General features: G+C 37.7%; 1 protein-coding gene across 1 annotated transcript; it reads right to left on the bottom strand.

The window, feature by feature from the left end:
* Positions 1-2535: 2535 nt before the first annotated feature.
* LOC307139115 (uncharacterized protein) lies at positions 2536-18664 on the bottom strand. Its single transcript, XM_079837960.1, has 6 exons — positions 18336-18664; positions 15611-15710; positions 15313-15512; positions 11381-11504; positions 10514-10697; positions 2536-4118 (listed from the first exon to the last, which is right to left on the bottom strand). Exons 3-6 carry the CDS (start codon positions 15459-15461, stop codon positions 3958-3960), a joined length of 618 nt encoding a protein of 205 aa, XP_079694086.1. The 5' UTR covers positions 15462-15512; positions 15611-15710; positions 18336-18664; the 3' UTR covers positions 2536-3957.
* Between the last annotated feature and the right edge of the window lie 586 nt (positions 18665-19250).

The raw sequence follows: 19250 nt of genomic DNA, 5'->3' as shown, positions 1-19250 counted from the left end.
AAAGCCTTTCTTTAAAGTGAATTTGTTTTGTATGAATTGTATCTTAATTTTAATCAATGTTTCATCAGCCAATTGCCTGGATTTAATAAATAAGCAAATAGGCTATAGCACACAATAATCGTGACATGAAGGCACCCGAGCGATCACTTGTCTTGCTCTTGAACACGTCTCATAAATAAACCGAAACGCAGCAGCTACTTGCCTCACAGACATTAGAAATTTGTGTATAGAAAGCTTGAAATATCTTTTAAACGAAACAATTCGAAACGAAAATAAATAGTCAAGCAAAGCACACCGTTTACGAGAGCAGCTCATGACTGGCGTCTCAGAGCGTTTCTGTTCAGAATGCAGCGCTTCATCACTTCATGTGCTGGGAGTTTAACCTGCATTTTTAGACTAATCCTGACTTGTGCAACTTTGTACACATTTGTTTCTTAGTTGTAGTATTAGTTCTTACTTTGCTAAAAATATATATATATTATTTCTGATTATGGCATAGCTTTCTGCCCACCCAATTAGGCTAATAAAGTAATGATTAAAAAAACACAAATGCTTGGAGCTGTGCTGGTGTTGTCAATCCACCCCCCAATTTTTATTATTATTTATGTTAAAGGGGTGGTAAACCACGATTTCACTATTCTAACTTTAGCTAGCGTGTAATGTTGCTGCTTGAGCATTAACAACATCTGCAAAGTTACAACGTTCAAAGTTTAAAGCAAAGGGAGATATTTGCTTTTAAAGAAATCCATTTCTAAGGACTACAGCAAACGGCCAGTAGGCGACTACAGACATTCCTCCAGGGTTGGTGACATCAACAGGCTCAATATTTACATAAACCCCTCCTCCGTTAATGTTAAATAAGGGGGGGTGAGGCCATTTTGTATCGCTGTTGTTGTGGTATAGTGGTAGGCTACAGGCAGGAGTGGTGTTGCTGCAATGCCGACGAAACACTGTTATTTTCATCCGGATTGCAGGTCTGGGGATGGGCGTTTAACATACAGCATGTTATATGCATGTGTTTGAGACAGAGGGGAACAGGTCTCAGATATATGCTGCCCATCACAAAGCACGAGACAGACAGGGTCGGAGGAGAAGACTGGAAAATGTGACATAATGGACAATATTCGTCCGTTGCAATTCATGAGCGGTTCAGTGTGAATCATGCGCGACGGGCGCGCCTCCCGCTACACATTTCACGTAGGAAAACATCCACAATCTTCGCGAGTTCAATGCCGGATTTGCACAACGTCAGATGTGCGAGACAAACACTGCCTGTGCGTGGATGCACGACGCGCGCGCTGCACATTTCACGGAGGAAAAGATCCACAATCTTCGCGAGTTCAATGCCGGATTTGCACCTCGGCTTGTCCTGAAAGCTGGATTTACAAACAGAAGCTGTTAACGGGCCACAACCTGTAAGTCTGATTTATTTTTCTTCGATGTGTTTTCCTGTAATAGGTTAATTGTACTTTGTAGCAAGGAAGTAAACAGATGACAATGCTGTTCTGCAAACCAGTCTGTTAAATGCTCATTCATACTTAACGTTATCCGACGAACACCTAACGTTACAAACACCTAACGTTAAAATCTCCACAGCGAACTTGGCATTAGTGTAAATTATTCTTTGATTAGAGCTTTTATGTATTGTTTATCTACAGGCATGCTAAACATGCTTCTGTGTGTGATTTGGCCACTAGTAAAGCCAGTGTTTAGTGTTCGTTGTGGGTTAATAGTTCTTGCCACAGATATTTGGTTCTAAAAATACAAAAGTGCCATTCAGTAGCGATCACTATAGATCCGCAGTCTTTACTCTTGAGGACTGAACAGGTTCTGCTCGATTATCTTCACTAAAATGTTCTGGGTCTGATTCGGGCTCAGATTGGTGTGGTTTTATTGACGCCATCGTTTCTAATACTGACCAAAGCACAATCTACCGGTAAAGGTAAGGGGTGTATCGCTTCCGACAAACGTGCACTGCGGTTAGCGAATCAGAACACACTGGGCCAGCTAACCAATCTGAGCCCATCGCGTATTTTTGAGGGACTGGCTTCATACAACCCGGAAAGCATCAGACCGTTTTACAAGGAGGGACAGAGCAGTGTAGAATAAAGGTCAAATATATGAAAAATAAGGCAATTTGTTTTTACACGAAGCATGAACACGTTACAGTGCACCCCACAAACACAATCAAGCCTTCAAAAGAATGTGTTTTACCACCCCTTTAATATTTTATTTTATATCTTTTTTTATTTATTATTATTTTACTTTATTTTTCACAAGCAAACCATGGTTTTGTACATTGTTATTTGTGGTCACCTTGTTCAACCCTGCAATAAATAAATAAATAAATAATAAAAAAATAAAAAAAAACACAAATGCTTGATCAAGGGCTCGGCCTGGCCCGAGGATAGTGGCGGGAAATATCGTGGGTCGGGTCGGGTCAAGTTCGGGCTCGGGCAGAGAATCTAAACTCTACTCTGTGGTAGCCAAGAAACCACACAGCGGTTATTTTTTCCATACTCTTCTTTCTTTTTTCCATACTTCTCCAGACCTGGAAATTACTCAAATCAAATTCCATACTTTTCCAAACTGCGTAGGAACCCTGTCTAATGGACAAAATAAGCTCACGCAATTTACATGAACGAGCCCTGAGACGACGGAAAAACATACGGAGAGCCGCAAGAACACAGTGAGTGTGTGTTAGAAATCAGGAATGGTGATAGAACATTGTGCTTGGTACGTTTTTCATCATCAAACCAAACTTTAAAACCAAACTTTAAATCCTGCCTGGCTAACGCACTTCCCATGTTTACGCATTAGGTCAGTAGGTGGAGAGTAGGGTGTCTTTTGTAGCTGTTTGAACACATTCGACCACATGAGCGTCTACACTATGAAAGCAATCCGGTCAAATGAGTTTTCGACTACCTCTGAAAGAGATCGAAAGTGGACAAGCTCAAAACGCTTTCGACTCCATTTACACTTGTATTTAGTGTCCTCCACTTGTGATCCAATCGACCAAAATGCATCTTAACACCAGCTGTAAACAGGGCCTTAGTTAGAAGAATGTTTAAAGTAGACCATCGAAATAAAGTGTAACCCTTTTAAGAACTGATCACTTAAAGGTTCTTTAGGGAACCCAAAATTGTTCTATGGCATCACTGCAAAGAAAGAAAAAAAAATCTTTATTTTTTAGATTGTAGTTCATGAATCTATCCATGTAGATTTAAAGCTTTCAGTTGCTGGCTACTCCATCAATCTGTGTCCTGATGCCACGTGTCATTTCTTGCGGTCTGAAATCTGTCAGTGCCCAGTCCTTCATCATTCTCAGCTCACCTGTTGCAGGAAACACATGAAGTGGAATCTAGTGTTTCTGACGCAGTCTAAAGGGGCGTTTTAATCCCATATAAGGCCTGATTGTTACCAATCTCCTGTTTAACAATTCATTGAGGACACAGGTGCCAAGTGTTGGTGTGCATGTCTCTCAGGCCAAAGGAAGACATGCTAATACCGGAGATAAGAGAACACGTATCCCTGACCAACGACTGCGGGGTGAGCCACCGACAGGATCAGCCATCACCATCCATCAAGGTATTTCTTTCAAATGTCTTCATTTTTCATCGGTCGCGAATGAAATTTCGAGATCAGAATCAATTGCAATTCAGCAGCTTGAATAACGCGTGTTATTATGAAAAGTCCCCCAAACGGATGAAGAAAAGACTGTTGTGTGCTGGAATGTGAGACGCATCTGATACAGAACTGACTAGCAACTGTTTTACACCAACAGAAGCACAACACGACTGACTAGGGTTGCTTTTGTCAGGAACAAGAAGGAATTTATGTGAAGCGCTCACACTTGGACACAGTATTTAAAAGGCATGACCAAATCAGGCTCATATCTTGGGAGTTTACCACTATACAACATGTGTTTTTCATTGACTTACTAACAGAATTGATTCCTCAATCATGGACCTTCCTCTTCCGCCGTCTGGAATGGACGTTGATGTGGATTTGGGCTTTGCGCTCTTCTTCTTGGTCCTGCTCTGTTTGTTTCTGCTGGTTACAATGGTGCGCTGCGCTCAGATGGTTCTGGATCCTTACAGCTCCGTTTCTGGGGCCACCTATCAGGAAGATCAGGAAGTTATGGAGGGATGAAGGTTCGAGCAGGCAATCAATGGATGCATGAAACTTGTGATGGAGGACAATTGGATTATAGCAAAGCTATACACAGACAATTTAAACTCCCTCCAACCTTCTGACTCTTGGATTTCTCTTGGAGCTCAGTCGGGAAAAAGAATCGAGAGGCATTCTGCCAATCATAAAGCACAACTGATGTGGTTGGGCGACAGAACCAAATGAAGTGGCTCACTGAATAGTCTTTTATTTTTGGTTCAGTGAGTCTTAAGTGTATTAACTGTAGTGCCGTGAAACTCAAAACCAAAAGGATCGTATTACACTTTTCCAGGTGATCACATGCCATTGTTGAAAACGTGAGCTGTCCTCACATAACTACATTTGAAACATTTGAAATACTTTTGAGTTTGAGTAATTGTTTAAATTAAATGTGCATATAGTGCATGCTTTCCTTTATGAATGTTGAATGATAGCTAAATAATAAAAAAATGTTTTTAAAAGACAGAAAATGGTTTTATTCAGAATTTTTAAGGTGAGCAGAGGTATTACTATGAATAATACAGTCTGTTCTTTTTCTTTAATCAAAATTAAACTACACGATTACAATGCAAATTTAAATATGATACATATTAAGAAAAAAAGTCAATTGTTTACACATTAAAAGATTTTTGGATTAAAATATCCAAAAATCCACTAGAACGATGTTATATATTTTGTTGACTTGTGTACTTACATTATACAAAATGTAACCAGTGTAACGGACAGTGTCGTTGCGTCGCCAGTCAATTACATCATATCCGCCCTACCCTTGATTTTGTAGAAACCATGGAAACACCAAAGATGCTTTAATATATTATGCGTTTTATCAGACAGGTGAGCAACTGTTTGGGTACATTGGATACATTCATCTACAGAAAACTAATCATTGCTATATAGTTCAACTAGGGGTGTAACGATACGATCGTTAAACGATATATCGCGATATGAAAATGTGAGGATATGTACTGTTGATGGTATGATTTGCGATATAGAGTTGTTTTATCCAAGGCTCAACTTGCTGTAGTAGGCCTATTTATAAAGGTATAATTCACCCAAACACAAATTTACAAAATGTACCACAAATGTAAATTCTGTCATCATGTACTCACCATCATGTCATTTTTCGTTTAACTTCCAAACACAAATGAAGATATTCTTTATGAAACCTGAGGGATTTCTGTCCCTCCATTTAAAGTCTATTCCTTTCAAACTTAAAAGATCCAAAAAATGTCAAAGGCATCGTAAAAATAACTAATCCAGTGGTCTAGTCCAAATCCAAGTCTTCTGAAGAGACACAATGGCTTTATATGATGAATATATTTAACACGACGTGCCTACTGTAGTAAACACTTACGTTCAAATGATTGCGTGACGCACGAAAACAACATGAGGGAGGAAATGCAGATAAAATTCTTGGATGAGCTAAACATTTACATTTTGAGAGTGGTCATTTTGACACATTTTCTTGCGATTAGAACTGTGATTGATTGCATTGATCATCCGGAACGGCACTCTTCAAAGTGAGAGCGCAAACATTATTTAAAGAGGCACTCCTTAGTGAAAGCGCAAACATCATTTAAATCACCGGATCACATTTAATTTTAGTAGTATGATCATTCAAAGCATTTTAGATGGTTTATTATTATATGTATAGTGCATTAATAGCGGGAGAGGCGGGACATAGCGAGGACCGGGAGAGAATGCTGCCAGCATTGACAGCGCGAGTAATTTGTGAGAAAAAAAGAAAAAAAAGAAAGTTTACCGTTTCAGTGACATTATTACATTAATCGACTATATATAATGTTGACTATAATGTATAATAATGGGGGAATATTTGTGGGTCCTGATAATAATACACTAATAATAATATTATTATTATTTATTTATTTACTTTGGCTTAAAATCGGGATACATATTGTACCTTGAGTTCAGTATCGCGATATATATCGAATCGTGACACAAGTGTATCATTATTCCCCTAAGATCAACACAGTTAGTCTTATTGTTTGAATCTGTTTTCTTGATTTACTGCGAGTACCATGTTTGTATCATGCCTCAGAGACAACACTGTTTTGTCAAGTGGCTAACACAGCATAATCAGAAAGCTTTATTTTTAGTAACAGTAATACAGCATTTTCTCCACCATACAATATATTTTACAATGAATTGCATGCCATTTAGCAACACAAGTCATCCAGCTTTTATTAATATAATATTGATCTAGTTTACTGCAGTGCAACAAGTGTCTCATATCAGGCACTGAGCGAACGCACAGAGTAATGCGATCTGTGCCGATTGTGCCAACCCTGACCCCAGCTGATTCCAGAAACTGGAGGCTTCTCAACAAACCTTCCTGTGCCATGCGAGGACTTCCACACACTTCATTACTCTGAGTGCTAAATTTAGATTTTTTCCTTCTCTCAAAGACAGGCTAATGTTTCGAGATGTAAAAAACATTGGACATTTAGACTTTAATCCTGACAGTTAATAGGTACCATATGAAATCAGGGCTCCAGACTGCAACCAGACGGTTGTGGTCATTGACCAATATTGCCCAGCATCAAATGGCAAACAAAAGGAAACTGCTCTACTCATTTGTGCTTCACGGATGGTTTATCAAAACTAGGTCAGTGCAGCACCGCGAGCTACTCGCGAGTCACGGTCTCAATCATGCGACACGGTTACTACACAGTGCTGGGAGATCCAGTGAAGAAATCATTCGCCACAGTATTAATAACATTGCTGCAATGTCTGTATATAAAGTCTTTGATCGCTGCGAGATGTAGTGAGAAAAAAATTCAGCTTTGCCGCAGAATTCTCTGTTATAAACCATAGATATCAGATCAGATTCAGTCCACAAATCAGCAACATTCACCATGGATTCAATGTAGTCACACTATCTGTAACTATGGTATTGAAATAGTCAAACGCTTACAAGTACTACACATCTTTTTCCAACTCTTCAAAACTGTAATATAATATTTAAATGTTATTTTTAACGTGATGACCAAAACATTATGTTCATCCTTCAAAGATTGTCCCCATTTACAAACAGGGTATCTGCAGGTTTCACCAAGTCAAATTTAAGACTTTTTAAGACCTTTTCAAGACCATTATGAATTAAATTTAAGACCTATATCACGCAATTAAAAAAAAAAAAACGTACAAAAGGAAATGCAGAATCACAAAATTACTTGCAAAATTAAGTAAGTATTAGTAATCTTGCACTTCCTCATAGCTCAACCCCACCAGGATTAATATACAAACACACTACCCGTCAAAAGTCTGAGAACGGAAAGATTTTTTAATGTTTTAACATTCTGCTCAGCAATGCTGCATTTATGTTATTAAAAATACAAAAAGCTGTAATATTGTGACAGTTCTGTTGTGACTATTTTCTATGTGAATATATAGTAGTGTCATTGATTCCTGTGATCAAAGCTGAATTTATCATCATTACTCCAGTCTTCAGTGTCACATGATCCTTCACTAAATCTCTAATCATTCTCATATGAGGATCTGATGATCAACAAACATTTCTGATTATTATCAGTGTTGAACACAGTTGTGTAAAAAAAATTTTTTGGATTCTTTGATGGATAAAAAAAAAGTAAAAAAAAAAAAAAAAAAAAGATTTCTGAAGGATTATGTGACTCTAAAGTCTGGAGCAATGATGCTGAAAATTCAGCTTTGAATCACAGAAATAAATTATATTTTAAGATATATATTGAAATATAAAATAGTTAGTTTAAATTGTAAAAAAAAAAAAAAAAACATTATTCACAATAATACTGTTTTTGCTGTATTTTGGATCAAATAAATGCAGCCTTGGTGAGCAGGAGAGACTTCTTTAAAAAACATTTAAAAAAATCGAACCGTTCGCAAACTTTTGACCGATAGTGTGTGTGTATGTATATACAATTTTTTTGTGAGATCAAAATTACTGATTTTGTGGTGGTCATTTTCAGAAATGTGCATGTTTCTTTTTTTTTCATAATTAGGATGCCACATTTACCATATCATTATATTAGATGCACTATAGTCACACATGGCAATAAAACAAACAAAATGCATGAATCTTGTTTGACAATAGGACAAATAAATACAACTTAAATATACAGATACAAACAGTGCTTTAAGTTTAGGTAGGCTACTGTTTATTTTTCCCCGTTGTTGTTGTGTGATTAATACTAACGACACAGGCAGGGGTGGGTATAGGCTAGGCTATATTGGATTGCTACAGTAATGAGCCCATAGATATGGATATCTATGAATGTGCCTAGATTCGGTACACTCGCGCGAGCGCTGACAGGCGGCAAACGCATGCAGAATCCGCGGCCAGTCTGACATCAGTCCGTGTGTCAGTAGCGAATGAGTTCGGGGTTTCCATCGCTTTTTAAACTCTTTGTTTAGTGCTATCGGGAATATCAAACTTTTATTTGGTCATTATACGAGATGGCAGGTGAGAAAGATTCGCCTTTGCTTTCACGATCGCGTGAACTGGAAGAACTGGAGAACTGAAGCTGAAGAATAAAATCCGTTTGATGTGTCTGTGGTACAATCCGAAAGAGACCCGCGCCAATAACACGAAAGCTGATTGGCTGCTATATAAGATGCATGTTGGTCTCTCACTAGCGAAAAAAACGAACAACACACACACACACACACTAAAACATTGCTGGAGCATTTCAATGAGCAATGGAGTAGCGTTACATGGACGTAGGAAAATTAAGACCTGTTTAAAATTATTTAAGACCTAGAACTCAATACTTCAGCGAATTTAAGACTTTTAAGGCCTTAAAATTTTGATTTTGAATTTAAAGACATTTAAGACTTTTTAAGGTCCCGCGGGTACCCTGACAAAACTAAAAGTTTCAAGATGTAGGAAAATGTAAAATATATTATTTAAAATGAAAAAAGACATTAAATTATCATTGTAACCAGTAGGTGGCTGCAGAGGACCCCAATTGGCTTATTAGCCATTTTCACTCCCTAATACCTATTTTTTCACTCGTTTTGCTTTTGAATTCATATTAAGACTAATTATTAATATTATACAAATTAGTATACTATACAAAATAATATTATACAAATAATATACAAATTGTATTTCCAATTTGTGCACGCATATGTTGTGACATAATGGGTCACAAATGCATGATTTGCAATTGCGTTTGGATTTTCCTTTGCGTGTATGTTACCTGACTGCCAAATTTCAAATGGAAAAGCAAAGCCTGTTTGCAATTGCATTTACAATGACTTGCGTGTTATGACCCTGCCATTTTGGAATAGCAATAGAAAATCACCCATTTGCCATTTCACTTCCTCCGCGTCCTGCCACAACCCTCACAAAATTCAAATGGAATCGCAATCAACCAGTCAACTGTCAAGCAGTCTTGAGGGCGGGGTTTATTGATAGTCAGAAAGTATGCCACGCCCTCAAGTGGTGGAAAACTGGGAATTTGGCTATTTTTGCAATAAAAACCGGCCAATTTTGTTTCCCACTTAAATTCAGAATTGACTATGTTCACCTGGCAACCGGAAAGATGAAGCAAAAAGAAAACTGCTGAATGTTAGTCTGGAGCACTGTGAACTGAAAACTGCACATTGTAATTTCTGTATATTAAGTCTATTTATTACCAAGGCATTTGTCAGTAATGCAGTCAAAATTGGGGAAAATGTAAATAACTGCGCTGCAGGTTGTGGTGTGAATTTGTTTTTTTGCTTGGTGTTCCTAAAATGTTGTTAGGGGCTACAGTGCTCCTAGTAAAAACAGTTAGTCTGGAGCCCTGGAAACCAGGCCATGAGTATGTGTACATGCACAATCATTTTGAATTTGTATAGTTATCAAAGTGTTGCTGTGTAGGGCCCTGTGAAATCTATTTTATTTTTCTAGATTTTTCTCCCATTTTAATGGTTAAATTAAATTTGAGTAATCAAAAAGAATTTCTAATTAACTGAAACAATGAAACTTATACAATTTAACAAAAATCTATTAAAAGTTTTTAAACAAATATGTTGAGGGCCCTATGAAATGTTTGTTTTTGTTTTTATTCCATTTTTGTTTTTTATTACCAAATTCTTTGTTTTCTGTTTTAAGTTTCCTGGATTCAATTTGAATGGTTTAATTAAATGTGAATCATTATTTTATATATTAAAAAGGGTATAATAAGTTACTGGTTTATTGAGCAAGATTTGTCACATTGAACAACATTTTAATCCAATGTCTCTACTGTGAGCACAAAATACTTCATAGCTCCAGAAATGTTTTCAGTGCTTATACTGTGGTTTGAATGACCAAATGAAACTAAATGTCATTATTTTTCACTCAAAATGAACAAACCTGGTGAATCAGCCATCATGTCACCACCCAGGACAACATCCTTTTCAGAATGCCCTCTCTGTCTCTGTCCACACTGTCTTTGTTCAGACCTCCAGTGCCATAAGATTGTTGGCTGGAGAAAGGCCTTTTGATGATTAAAAAACTGTCCTGGGACGTATACATTCCAGACAGAAGCTGACAGGACCTGGAAGAGATCACATGACATAAGCAGAAATAAATCTTCAACAATAGCTGCGTTTACATGGAACATAATAATCCGAATGTAATCGGACTACAAGCACTACTATTAAAATTTAATTCGGATTGTAAGCGTGGTTTAAACCTTTTGTAATCCGATCGAGAGGACATGTAAACACTTTGGATTGAAAACCAAAACTGGAAAGTACTGCGCATGAGCAATGATGTAGACATGGCGTAATGACGCACAACTGTTGTTGTTGAATTAAGTGTGATTCTAAAGTTCTCCTTGCACTCATTGTCTGTGAAGTGGAGCAGGACAACGTCCCATCAGTCCTTCTTTCAAACTCTCATCCACAAACGCTTTGTTTTGGGTGTGGGAATGGCCGTTTTTACTGCTTGATTAATATAAGCATAACGGCACAACGGTTCATGTGCCATTGTCTCCTAATTAGGACCCAAAATCAAAGAAAAGAAGCAATTTAGAAGAATAGCAGGAACCTCTGAATATTTGTCATAAAAATAAATTCCGATGTGAAGCTTGTGACAAAAATGCACATCAACCCGATTACTTTATTAAGCATTTCTGTAAACACAACATTCTGATACATCAATCAAAAGGTGTCCATGTAAATGTAGCTAATGATCAATGTATACAATTCATTTATTTAATTTTCACAATAGACAAACCTTGTGGATCTGTATGATGCCCAACTGAAGGCAACTGCTGCTGACAAATGCAGATTTCCAGCTGGTGTATTTCGGATGTGTGGCTGGCTGTTCCACTGTGTCTGTGGAGGCGGTGTGAACAGACCTGTGCAATATCGAAGCAATAAAATGTATATATGAACAATATCCAATAAGGCAATAAAGAAATAAACAATTATGTTTGTACCAATTTGTCAGTACTACAATTATCATCACCTGCGTGATGGATACAAATGTCCCATTTACAAATGTGTCTACTGTGCAGCATGCTGGACACTTCCGAAATAGAGGGATTGACAAAGCCTGGACAATCAGATGTAGCTTTGCAAGTCATATCATACTTTCTAATAAGGCATCTTATTTATCATCTCAAAACTGACCTGGTATTAAGGTGCGTTTTGGTTGATCGGATGTTGCTTTGCTGGCTGTAAATGCAGTGAATCCATGATAAATCCCAAGCACTAAAACTCTCAGATATAATTAAATCCACTGGGTGATACTGTGGAGAGCGTTAAGTTGATTGTATTTGATCACAATGTCGACATCTGCCTCACGACGCTTAGAATTACTGAAAATGATCTTACTAAATTATCTGTTACGGTCACAGCCGTAACATAAAAGAAGGTCAACACAAAAGGCTCGATCCAATAGGGTTTTTTATTTACGAACAATAATCTTAACACAAAGTGGGGGGAAACGAATAAACAGATCAGAACAGAACAGGGAAAAACTGAGCGCAACTAGACAGCCGCAAAAGTCCCGCCACCTAGATGTAGCAAGGAGGTTCCTTATAGCCATGCTCGTCCAGTCCACAGGTGTAAGGAATCTGCTCATAACAAGACAGAGATAAACATTTCCACCCACTAGAGGGCAGACAAAGCATTACACTGTAAAAAAAATTCAGTTCTCCAATTAAACATTTTCTAGTGACCGGTCACATCTAAATTTTTCAGTTGGCCAAATTGCATCAATTCACAGAAATTCTATTTGGCCAACTGAAAAATTTAGATGTGATCAGTCACTAGAACATTTTTAATTGGAGACCAGTGTAGGACAGAAATAACCAGTTCAACTACGTAACACCTTCATCCCCCAAAACAAAATATCAACACATTTTTTTTTAAGACATATAGGCTAACTTCCTATGCACCTATCATATCCTAGATAGGGCATCAGCCACATTTTCTTTACTTCGAACATGTCTAATATCGAGATTGTACGGCTGTAAACACAAACTCCAACGCATAAGATGCTGATTGAAGTTGCGCATTGAATTCAAAAAGATAATGGCTGCTTAAATGGATGTTTGAGCCTCGTTTATATTTTCAAAATGTAGGCTACTTAATTGAGGTGTATATATATTACACACATGCGCGTGTGTGTGCGCGCGTGCCCCTACCCGCCCAACCGCTGGTAGGTAAAAAAACTGCCACTGTTACAGCCCTAGCGAGGACTAAAGCTAAAGCCTCCTTCTCAATAGTACAATATCTTAAATTAATGTCTTACTATATCTTAAATGAACCCGCCACTTTTTTTGAAAATAGGCTCATTTTCCAACTCCCCTAATGTTAAACAGTTGAGTTTTACCGTTTTCTAATCCATTCAGCCGATCTCCAGGGGCCGGTTGCATAATCCGTTAAGACTAGTCTTACAAGTTAGACATACATTTTTTTCTTTAAGACTGTTCATAATTTTTTTTAATCAGTTACATAAAAACGATTTGATACGAAAAGTAAGACTGAATGCCACTTGCCTAACAGCTAGTGGCTCATACTAGATCTTAAGACACTGTCTTAACATAATGGCTTAGTTTATGCAACTGGCCCCAGGTCTGGTGGTAGCACTTTCAGCATAGCTTAGTATAGATCATTGAATCTGATTAGACCGTTAGCATCTTGCTCAAAAATGACCAAATATAATAGTTTTGATATTTTTCCCATTTTAAAACTTGACTCTTCTGTAGTAATGTTAACAATGTTGCATCTCCATCACTCTCCATAATAAAATGATACTGTAAATATGGTTGACGTACAATGCACACTATACTGTACTGTTTACCAAATATTGCTGCAAATATCTGTATAGTGAAGCTGATTTAAATGTATTGACAGCGCTGGTTTGTTTGGAACTATTGAGTGCTCTGTGAACCACGTGACCGCGTGCCGCCGGGAGATCAGAGCATGTCTCTGTTTTTCAACGCCTCTGGCTTTAACTGTTATGCCACATTAGCGCCAAAAAGCTATTTATTGAATTTCGTATTAAAACAAACATTTTAAAAGCTTAGACTTTGTTTGTTTCATATCAAAAGCAGGTTTGGCAATTTGAGAGCGAGAGATGCGCGTGAGTGACAGAGAGACGGAGGGAGAGCAGGGAAAGGAAATGAGGCTGGACGAATAGCCTACGCTGCGTGTTTTAAATAGCGTAAAAAAATAATAATAATAACGACACACAATATGTGGCGGCCGGTGTTGATTCTGTGGCGCACCGCCACAAATTAGTCTATGTGTTGGAAACACTGGATTCTGAATTGTGCACAAGCCTGATTATAACGAGCTTGCAGCGATCCGCCCAACACAGGTAACAACACCAACACTATCACCAGGGTTAAAACTTTGTTCTCTAGCTTTCTGATCAAACCAAGATTTCATCTTGTCTTGCGTTTCTTGAGATTTTGTTTAGCTAGCTCACGGACTCTGTAAAGGCATGTACAAAACTCAGGAAGAGTTCTATTTTTTATACCACAGATCCACTTCTCTATTAAAGGTCTTGTTCTTCGTGATCCCATTTTTCAAACTTTAGTTAGTGTGTAATGTTGCTGTTAGAGCATAAATAATACCTGTAAAATTATAAAGCTCAAAGTTCAATGCCAAGCGAGATATTTTATTTAACAGAAGTTCCTTTTCAAAGCCTACAGCGAACGGCCGGGTTGGACTACATCCCTGTACATCCTGCTTTAATTACGTCAGTAGAACAGTTTGTTGACTAACCTCCGCCCACAAGAATATGCAAAAAAGGGGACGTGGTCTTGTTGCTCTCCCACGTGGAGAAGAGGAAGTGTTGCGTTCATGGTTGCGCTCGGTTGCGTTTGTAGAGTGTTTTTTGCCATGTCGTCCAGACGCTGTTATTTTCATCCCGGAGTCAAATCACCTTTGTTTGGCCTTCAGGGGCTGTACTTTGAGCGCATGCATCTCCCCGTTATGGTAAGAGGTGTGACCTTTCCGGGCAACGTGCGCTAAGCTGCTGTCGAATCACAACACGGGAACCGCTGGCACAATCAGAACTCGTTACGTATTTCTGAAGGAGAGACTGTTTTTAGGACAGTGAAAACAGCGGTATACAGATAAGTAAATTGTGTGAAAAATACATTTTGTTTTACACGCGAAACATGAACACATGTTATATTGCACACTGTAAACACAATCAAAGCTTCAAAAAATCAGGAAAAACTGGACCTTTAATATACAGCCAAAGGTCCACGCGGAATGTGGCCAAAGACCAGTTCCGCAGGGCTAAACCCGAGTGACTCTTGTACCACTTCACATGTGGTCAAATGTGTTCGAAAAGCCACAACAGACCACCTACTCTCCGCCTACTGACCTATAAACATTATAGGAAGCATGCTAGCCAGACAGGATTTAATCTTTGTTGGCAAAAAGCCCATACATTTACCCGCCCATAGATCCTCCCCTAGAAGAAATCATGACAGAAGTGGCTGAAAGTGGACAAAAGAGACGGATTAAAACACCAGATGTACACGAGTGTGTGTCTCCCTCGTCTACTTGTGATCCGATCGACCAAAACAAATCTTAATACCAGTTGTAAACAGGGCCTTAGATGCCCTCAACATGTCTGAAGATTAAGTGATAACCTGTCTATACAAAATTAAAATGAATCACTACCACATATAGACTTACTTTTCACTGCCCTCTTGAGTGATATCAGGTGACATCAGACGATTGTTTTGAGGTTCATGTTGAGCTGTCATTGAATGCGGTGTCTTCCACGCGTGACCTTTTAACTGATGTTGATGTGAGACATGGAGGTTCAATACTTGTGCCAGCATTCTCAGAGCAAGAGATGCCAACAGAGTGGCTAACAGGCTTCACTTGAATCGCTGAAATTGTCAACACACACATTTGACAATCAAACCCATGAAACACAACACAAGAAAACGATTCTCAGCTAATGTGAAGATAAACACAGCAACTTTACCTTTACTTCGTCTTTTCAGCTTTTGTGTTACCGTTTGGATCGCTGCACTCTTCTTCAAAGACGGTGCGTCACATTGACAGGCCACATCTCTTGTTAGGGGCTGTAGAACAGGAATTGCATTACAGTATGATATGGGGACAATAGATGATTGCCAACTTTTGAGTTCAACTTGAGCCCTATTTGGACGGTAATTGTTTCTCACGTGGAAGTCCGTAAAAATAAATTTGCATGCCACCTCAGTGATAAAACCTGTGCATTGGGATGGTGATTTATTCACGGTGGAGCAGTGAGTTTTGTGATCCTGCACACCTGGGAACGCACTGCTCACGTGGTCAATAACATTTGTGTGCTGTAAATAAAATGTCATATGCTTGGAATAATAAGAATAAATGCATATTTCATTTAATAATAAGAAAATATTCTAATTATTATTTAATTATTTAAATATGTTTAAAAATAGGAAGATATATACATACATTAGTTGAAATGGTTTTCTGTCTTGTATTTTATCTAAAGGATGCGATTTTATTCCACATGGAAATGAGCCGAAATAAATTAATACAGCCTTATTTACATGAGGTAACAATGCTGCGGTTATTTTAACATATATATTGCTGCCGTAATAACGGCCCATTTCAAATGTGTACGTGCTTTTCTTCCTTTAATTTTTTGAGTGGTGATAAAATATTGCTCTTGAAAAATACTTGCCAGCATTTCAGTAATAAAAGTCTAGATCTTTAAAATGCATCCAAATTGCAGCTGTACGGTGCTCCACAGTGGTCAAAAAGGATATAAACAGTGAATTTTGAAGTAATATATTCTTGAAAACTCAGATGTGGATTCGGGTGGCAATAAAATGACCACACGAATTCTGTGTTTGTCAAAAAACAGTTAAGCAGGTGGTGGGAAAAAACAGACATTCTGGATTCGGACGGCAATAAAATCGTAGACTAGCCCCTGTCAATGATGAAAATACCTAGCGACCGCATGAGAAACAGTTAACGTCCGAATAGGGCTTTATTCCTAATGTGGGTTTTTTAAGTAACAGAATAGATTTTACGATTTTATTCATAAGCTTGCAATTCGATTTCAATCTTGATTCGATATCTATTCATTTGGATATACAGTACACATGGGTCATTCCTGGGATTTGGCAATATTTAAACTATTTTTTTACTACATACAATACATTTTCTAAATACCCCATATCATTAGGCACATAACAAACCTCCAACAAATCATATTTTTCAGTTTATTTGTTTTTCATATTGAAACATTTTAGTATCAACCACGTAATGGAAAAATTGGAATTGGTTTTTAAAATGATTTTACACAATACCTGTTATAAAACAAACATCTAGGCCTACCTACTGCTTGTGTGTCCCTCATAACAATTTAATAACTACAAATTTAACATAAATGATCATTTTAAAAATAGCTATAATATAGACAAATGGTGTGTCTGTTGTCTATGGTTAAAAAAAAAAATCAATTAAGATGTTTAACTAAAAACAGAATTTTATTGTGTTAGTCCTTAACATGTCAGGTGGTAATAATCAGCAAGAAATGCCTTCGTTTTTAATCGACTTCCCAATTTTCCCCCCAAAAGATTAGTTGAGAATAGTGTGACGGGGGATGAAGACTGTAATGGGTTTGAAGGGAGACATTGCCTTATTATATTTTAATTCTCATATATTGTGCCCTTCTTACTGGGTCAACAAATCTGCCTGCACAACAGCTGCTGATGTGACTGCCATTTCTGACATTGGATGCTTTTCAGTGTTTAAGTGGACACATTACATCAAATATTCTATTTATAACAAAACTATGAGCTGTCATGATATTGGTAAGTATACATTTACTGAAACAGTGAAAATTATTCAAAAATGGGTTGAAAAACTCAACCCTGTCAAGTTTTCGACCCTGAAACATTGAGAAATAAACAGAAATGTGAGTGTGGTTGAGTGTGATGGGGTTGAAGTCACTGCTCCTCGTGTAGTGTAGGAGGAGTAGACCTTTTGTGACCCTGGAGCACAAAACAATTCATAAGCCGCACAGGTATATTTGTGGCAATAGCCAACACATTGTATAGGTCAAAATTATCTATTTTTCTTTTTATGCCAAAAATCATTAGGATATTAAGATCATGTTCCATGAAGACATTTAGTACATTTTCTGCTGTAAATATATCAAAAATGTATTATTAGTAGTAATATGCATTGCTAAGGACTTCTTTTGGACAACTTTAAGGGTGATTTAATCAATATTTAAATTTTTTTTGCACCCTCAGGTTACAGATTTTCTCGGCCAAATATTGTCATATCCTAACAAACCATACATCAATGGAAAGATTATTTATCCAGCTTTCAGATGATGTATACATCTCAATTTTAAAAAAAAAGTACCCTTGTGACTGGTTTTATTAAAGGTCAAAATTAACAACTAGTTTGTACACAATTATATGCCCCTTTTTTATAACAAATGTTAATGAGTAATACATAATGAATATGCAATATAATGCATTTAATTAACAAAAGACTCCCCTGCGGTTCATTTTTCTCGCTTACTATGGAGTTTATGGTAGTTTAATGGCTTTTCTGAGGTATAATGTTACGTGGCATGATGTTTATAAACTGCTTTTGGCTTCTTGAAAGATTACATGAGACATTTCAAGAGTTGCAAAAAAAAAAAAAAATGTCAAGAGTTCATAGCTGGTTTCACTTACCGTCAAACTTTGTGAGGTACCGACGGTGTACACCGACGGGACAGCCGTTTCTGTTAATGACAGATATCTCACAAAACCCATCTCGTGCGCTGTCCAGTTTCTGAAGCATTCGCGTGTGAAGTGCTTTGAACACAACCGCGACCTCTCCGAAATCCCTCCTTCCTCGAAATGCATAAACTCGAGCCATCGGGACCGCAACCAGGGAGTTTTGGGGATTGGGAAAAGTGTCTCGGGAGAGCCACAACCCATAACGCACCTCCTCGCCATCTCTGTTTTGATCAGCGTGATTTTTTTTTTCGCGCGCTCGCCCAAGTCGTCAAACTGACGTCATCAGGGGAAGTGTTTACTTCTTCCTTGGGAGCATTATCGCCACCTACTGTACTGGGGCCCGTTCTTCGTACCTCGCTTAATACATCTAAGATGATTTGACAGATCCCAGATCTTTTAATCGTGATAACTGATGTCTGGCTAATTTGGTTCTTCAGACGAATTTGCGGATTGGATTAAAATATCTGGATTAAATTATCTAAGATCACTGCGCGTTCTTGTTTTCCCTGAAGAGGGCAGATGCATCGATACTCGAAACCACGATCAGCAATGCAGCGATTGGCTGGCGTCAAGACAGCAACGTAATGACATCATCTAATTAAAAAGCCACCTGGCAAAAAACTTGACAAATTACACAAAAAACCCCCACGAATTTCTGAACCTTTATAAGGAAACAGCCAAACGACCAAACCAACATAAAAGTTATAATTGATAAATGATAAATGTTTTTTTTTTAACATGATTACCAATTATTTATATTCACGATTTTATACAGTATTTGTACATCCTTTACATTTTTATTTCAATGTTGTAATTTAATTCTTAATTCAATTTGAAGCAGATTTGTAACGTGACAGTATTCAAGTT

The sequence above is a fragment of the Gobio gobio genome (genome assembly GCF_949357685.1).
Source record: "Gobio gobio genome assembly, chromosome: 15".
Lineage (NCBI taxonomy): Eukaryota > Metazoa > Chordata > Actinopteri > Cypriniformes > Gobionidae > Gobio > Gobio gobio.
The sequence above is the reverse complement of the archived record's forward strand: the minus strand, read 5'-3'. Positions and strand labels throughout refer to the sequence as shown.

Coding starts and splice junctions, on each gene's coding strand:
- LOC307139115 (XM_079837960.1), bottom strand. CDS start 15,461: ATGCTGGCACAAGTATTGAACCTCCATGTCTCACATCAACATCAGTTA. Junction 10,698..11,380: donor GCATCATACAGATCCACAAG/GTTTGTCTATTG, acceptor GATCTCTTCCAG/GTCCTGTCAGCTTCTGTCTG. Junction 4,119..10,513: donor CATGATGGCTGATTCACCAG/GTTTGTTCATTT, acceptor TCTTCCTGATAG/GTGGCCCCAGAAACGGAGCT.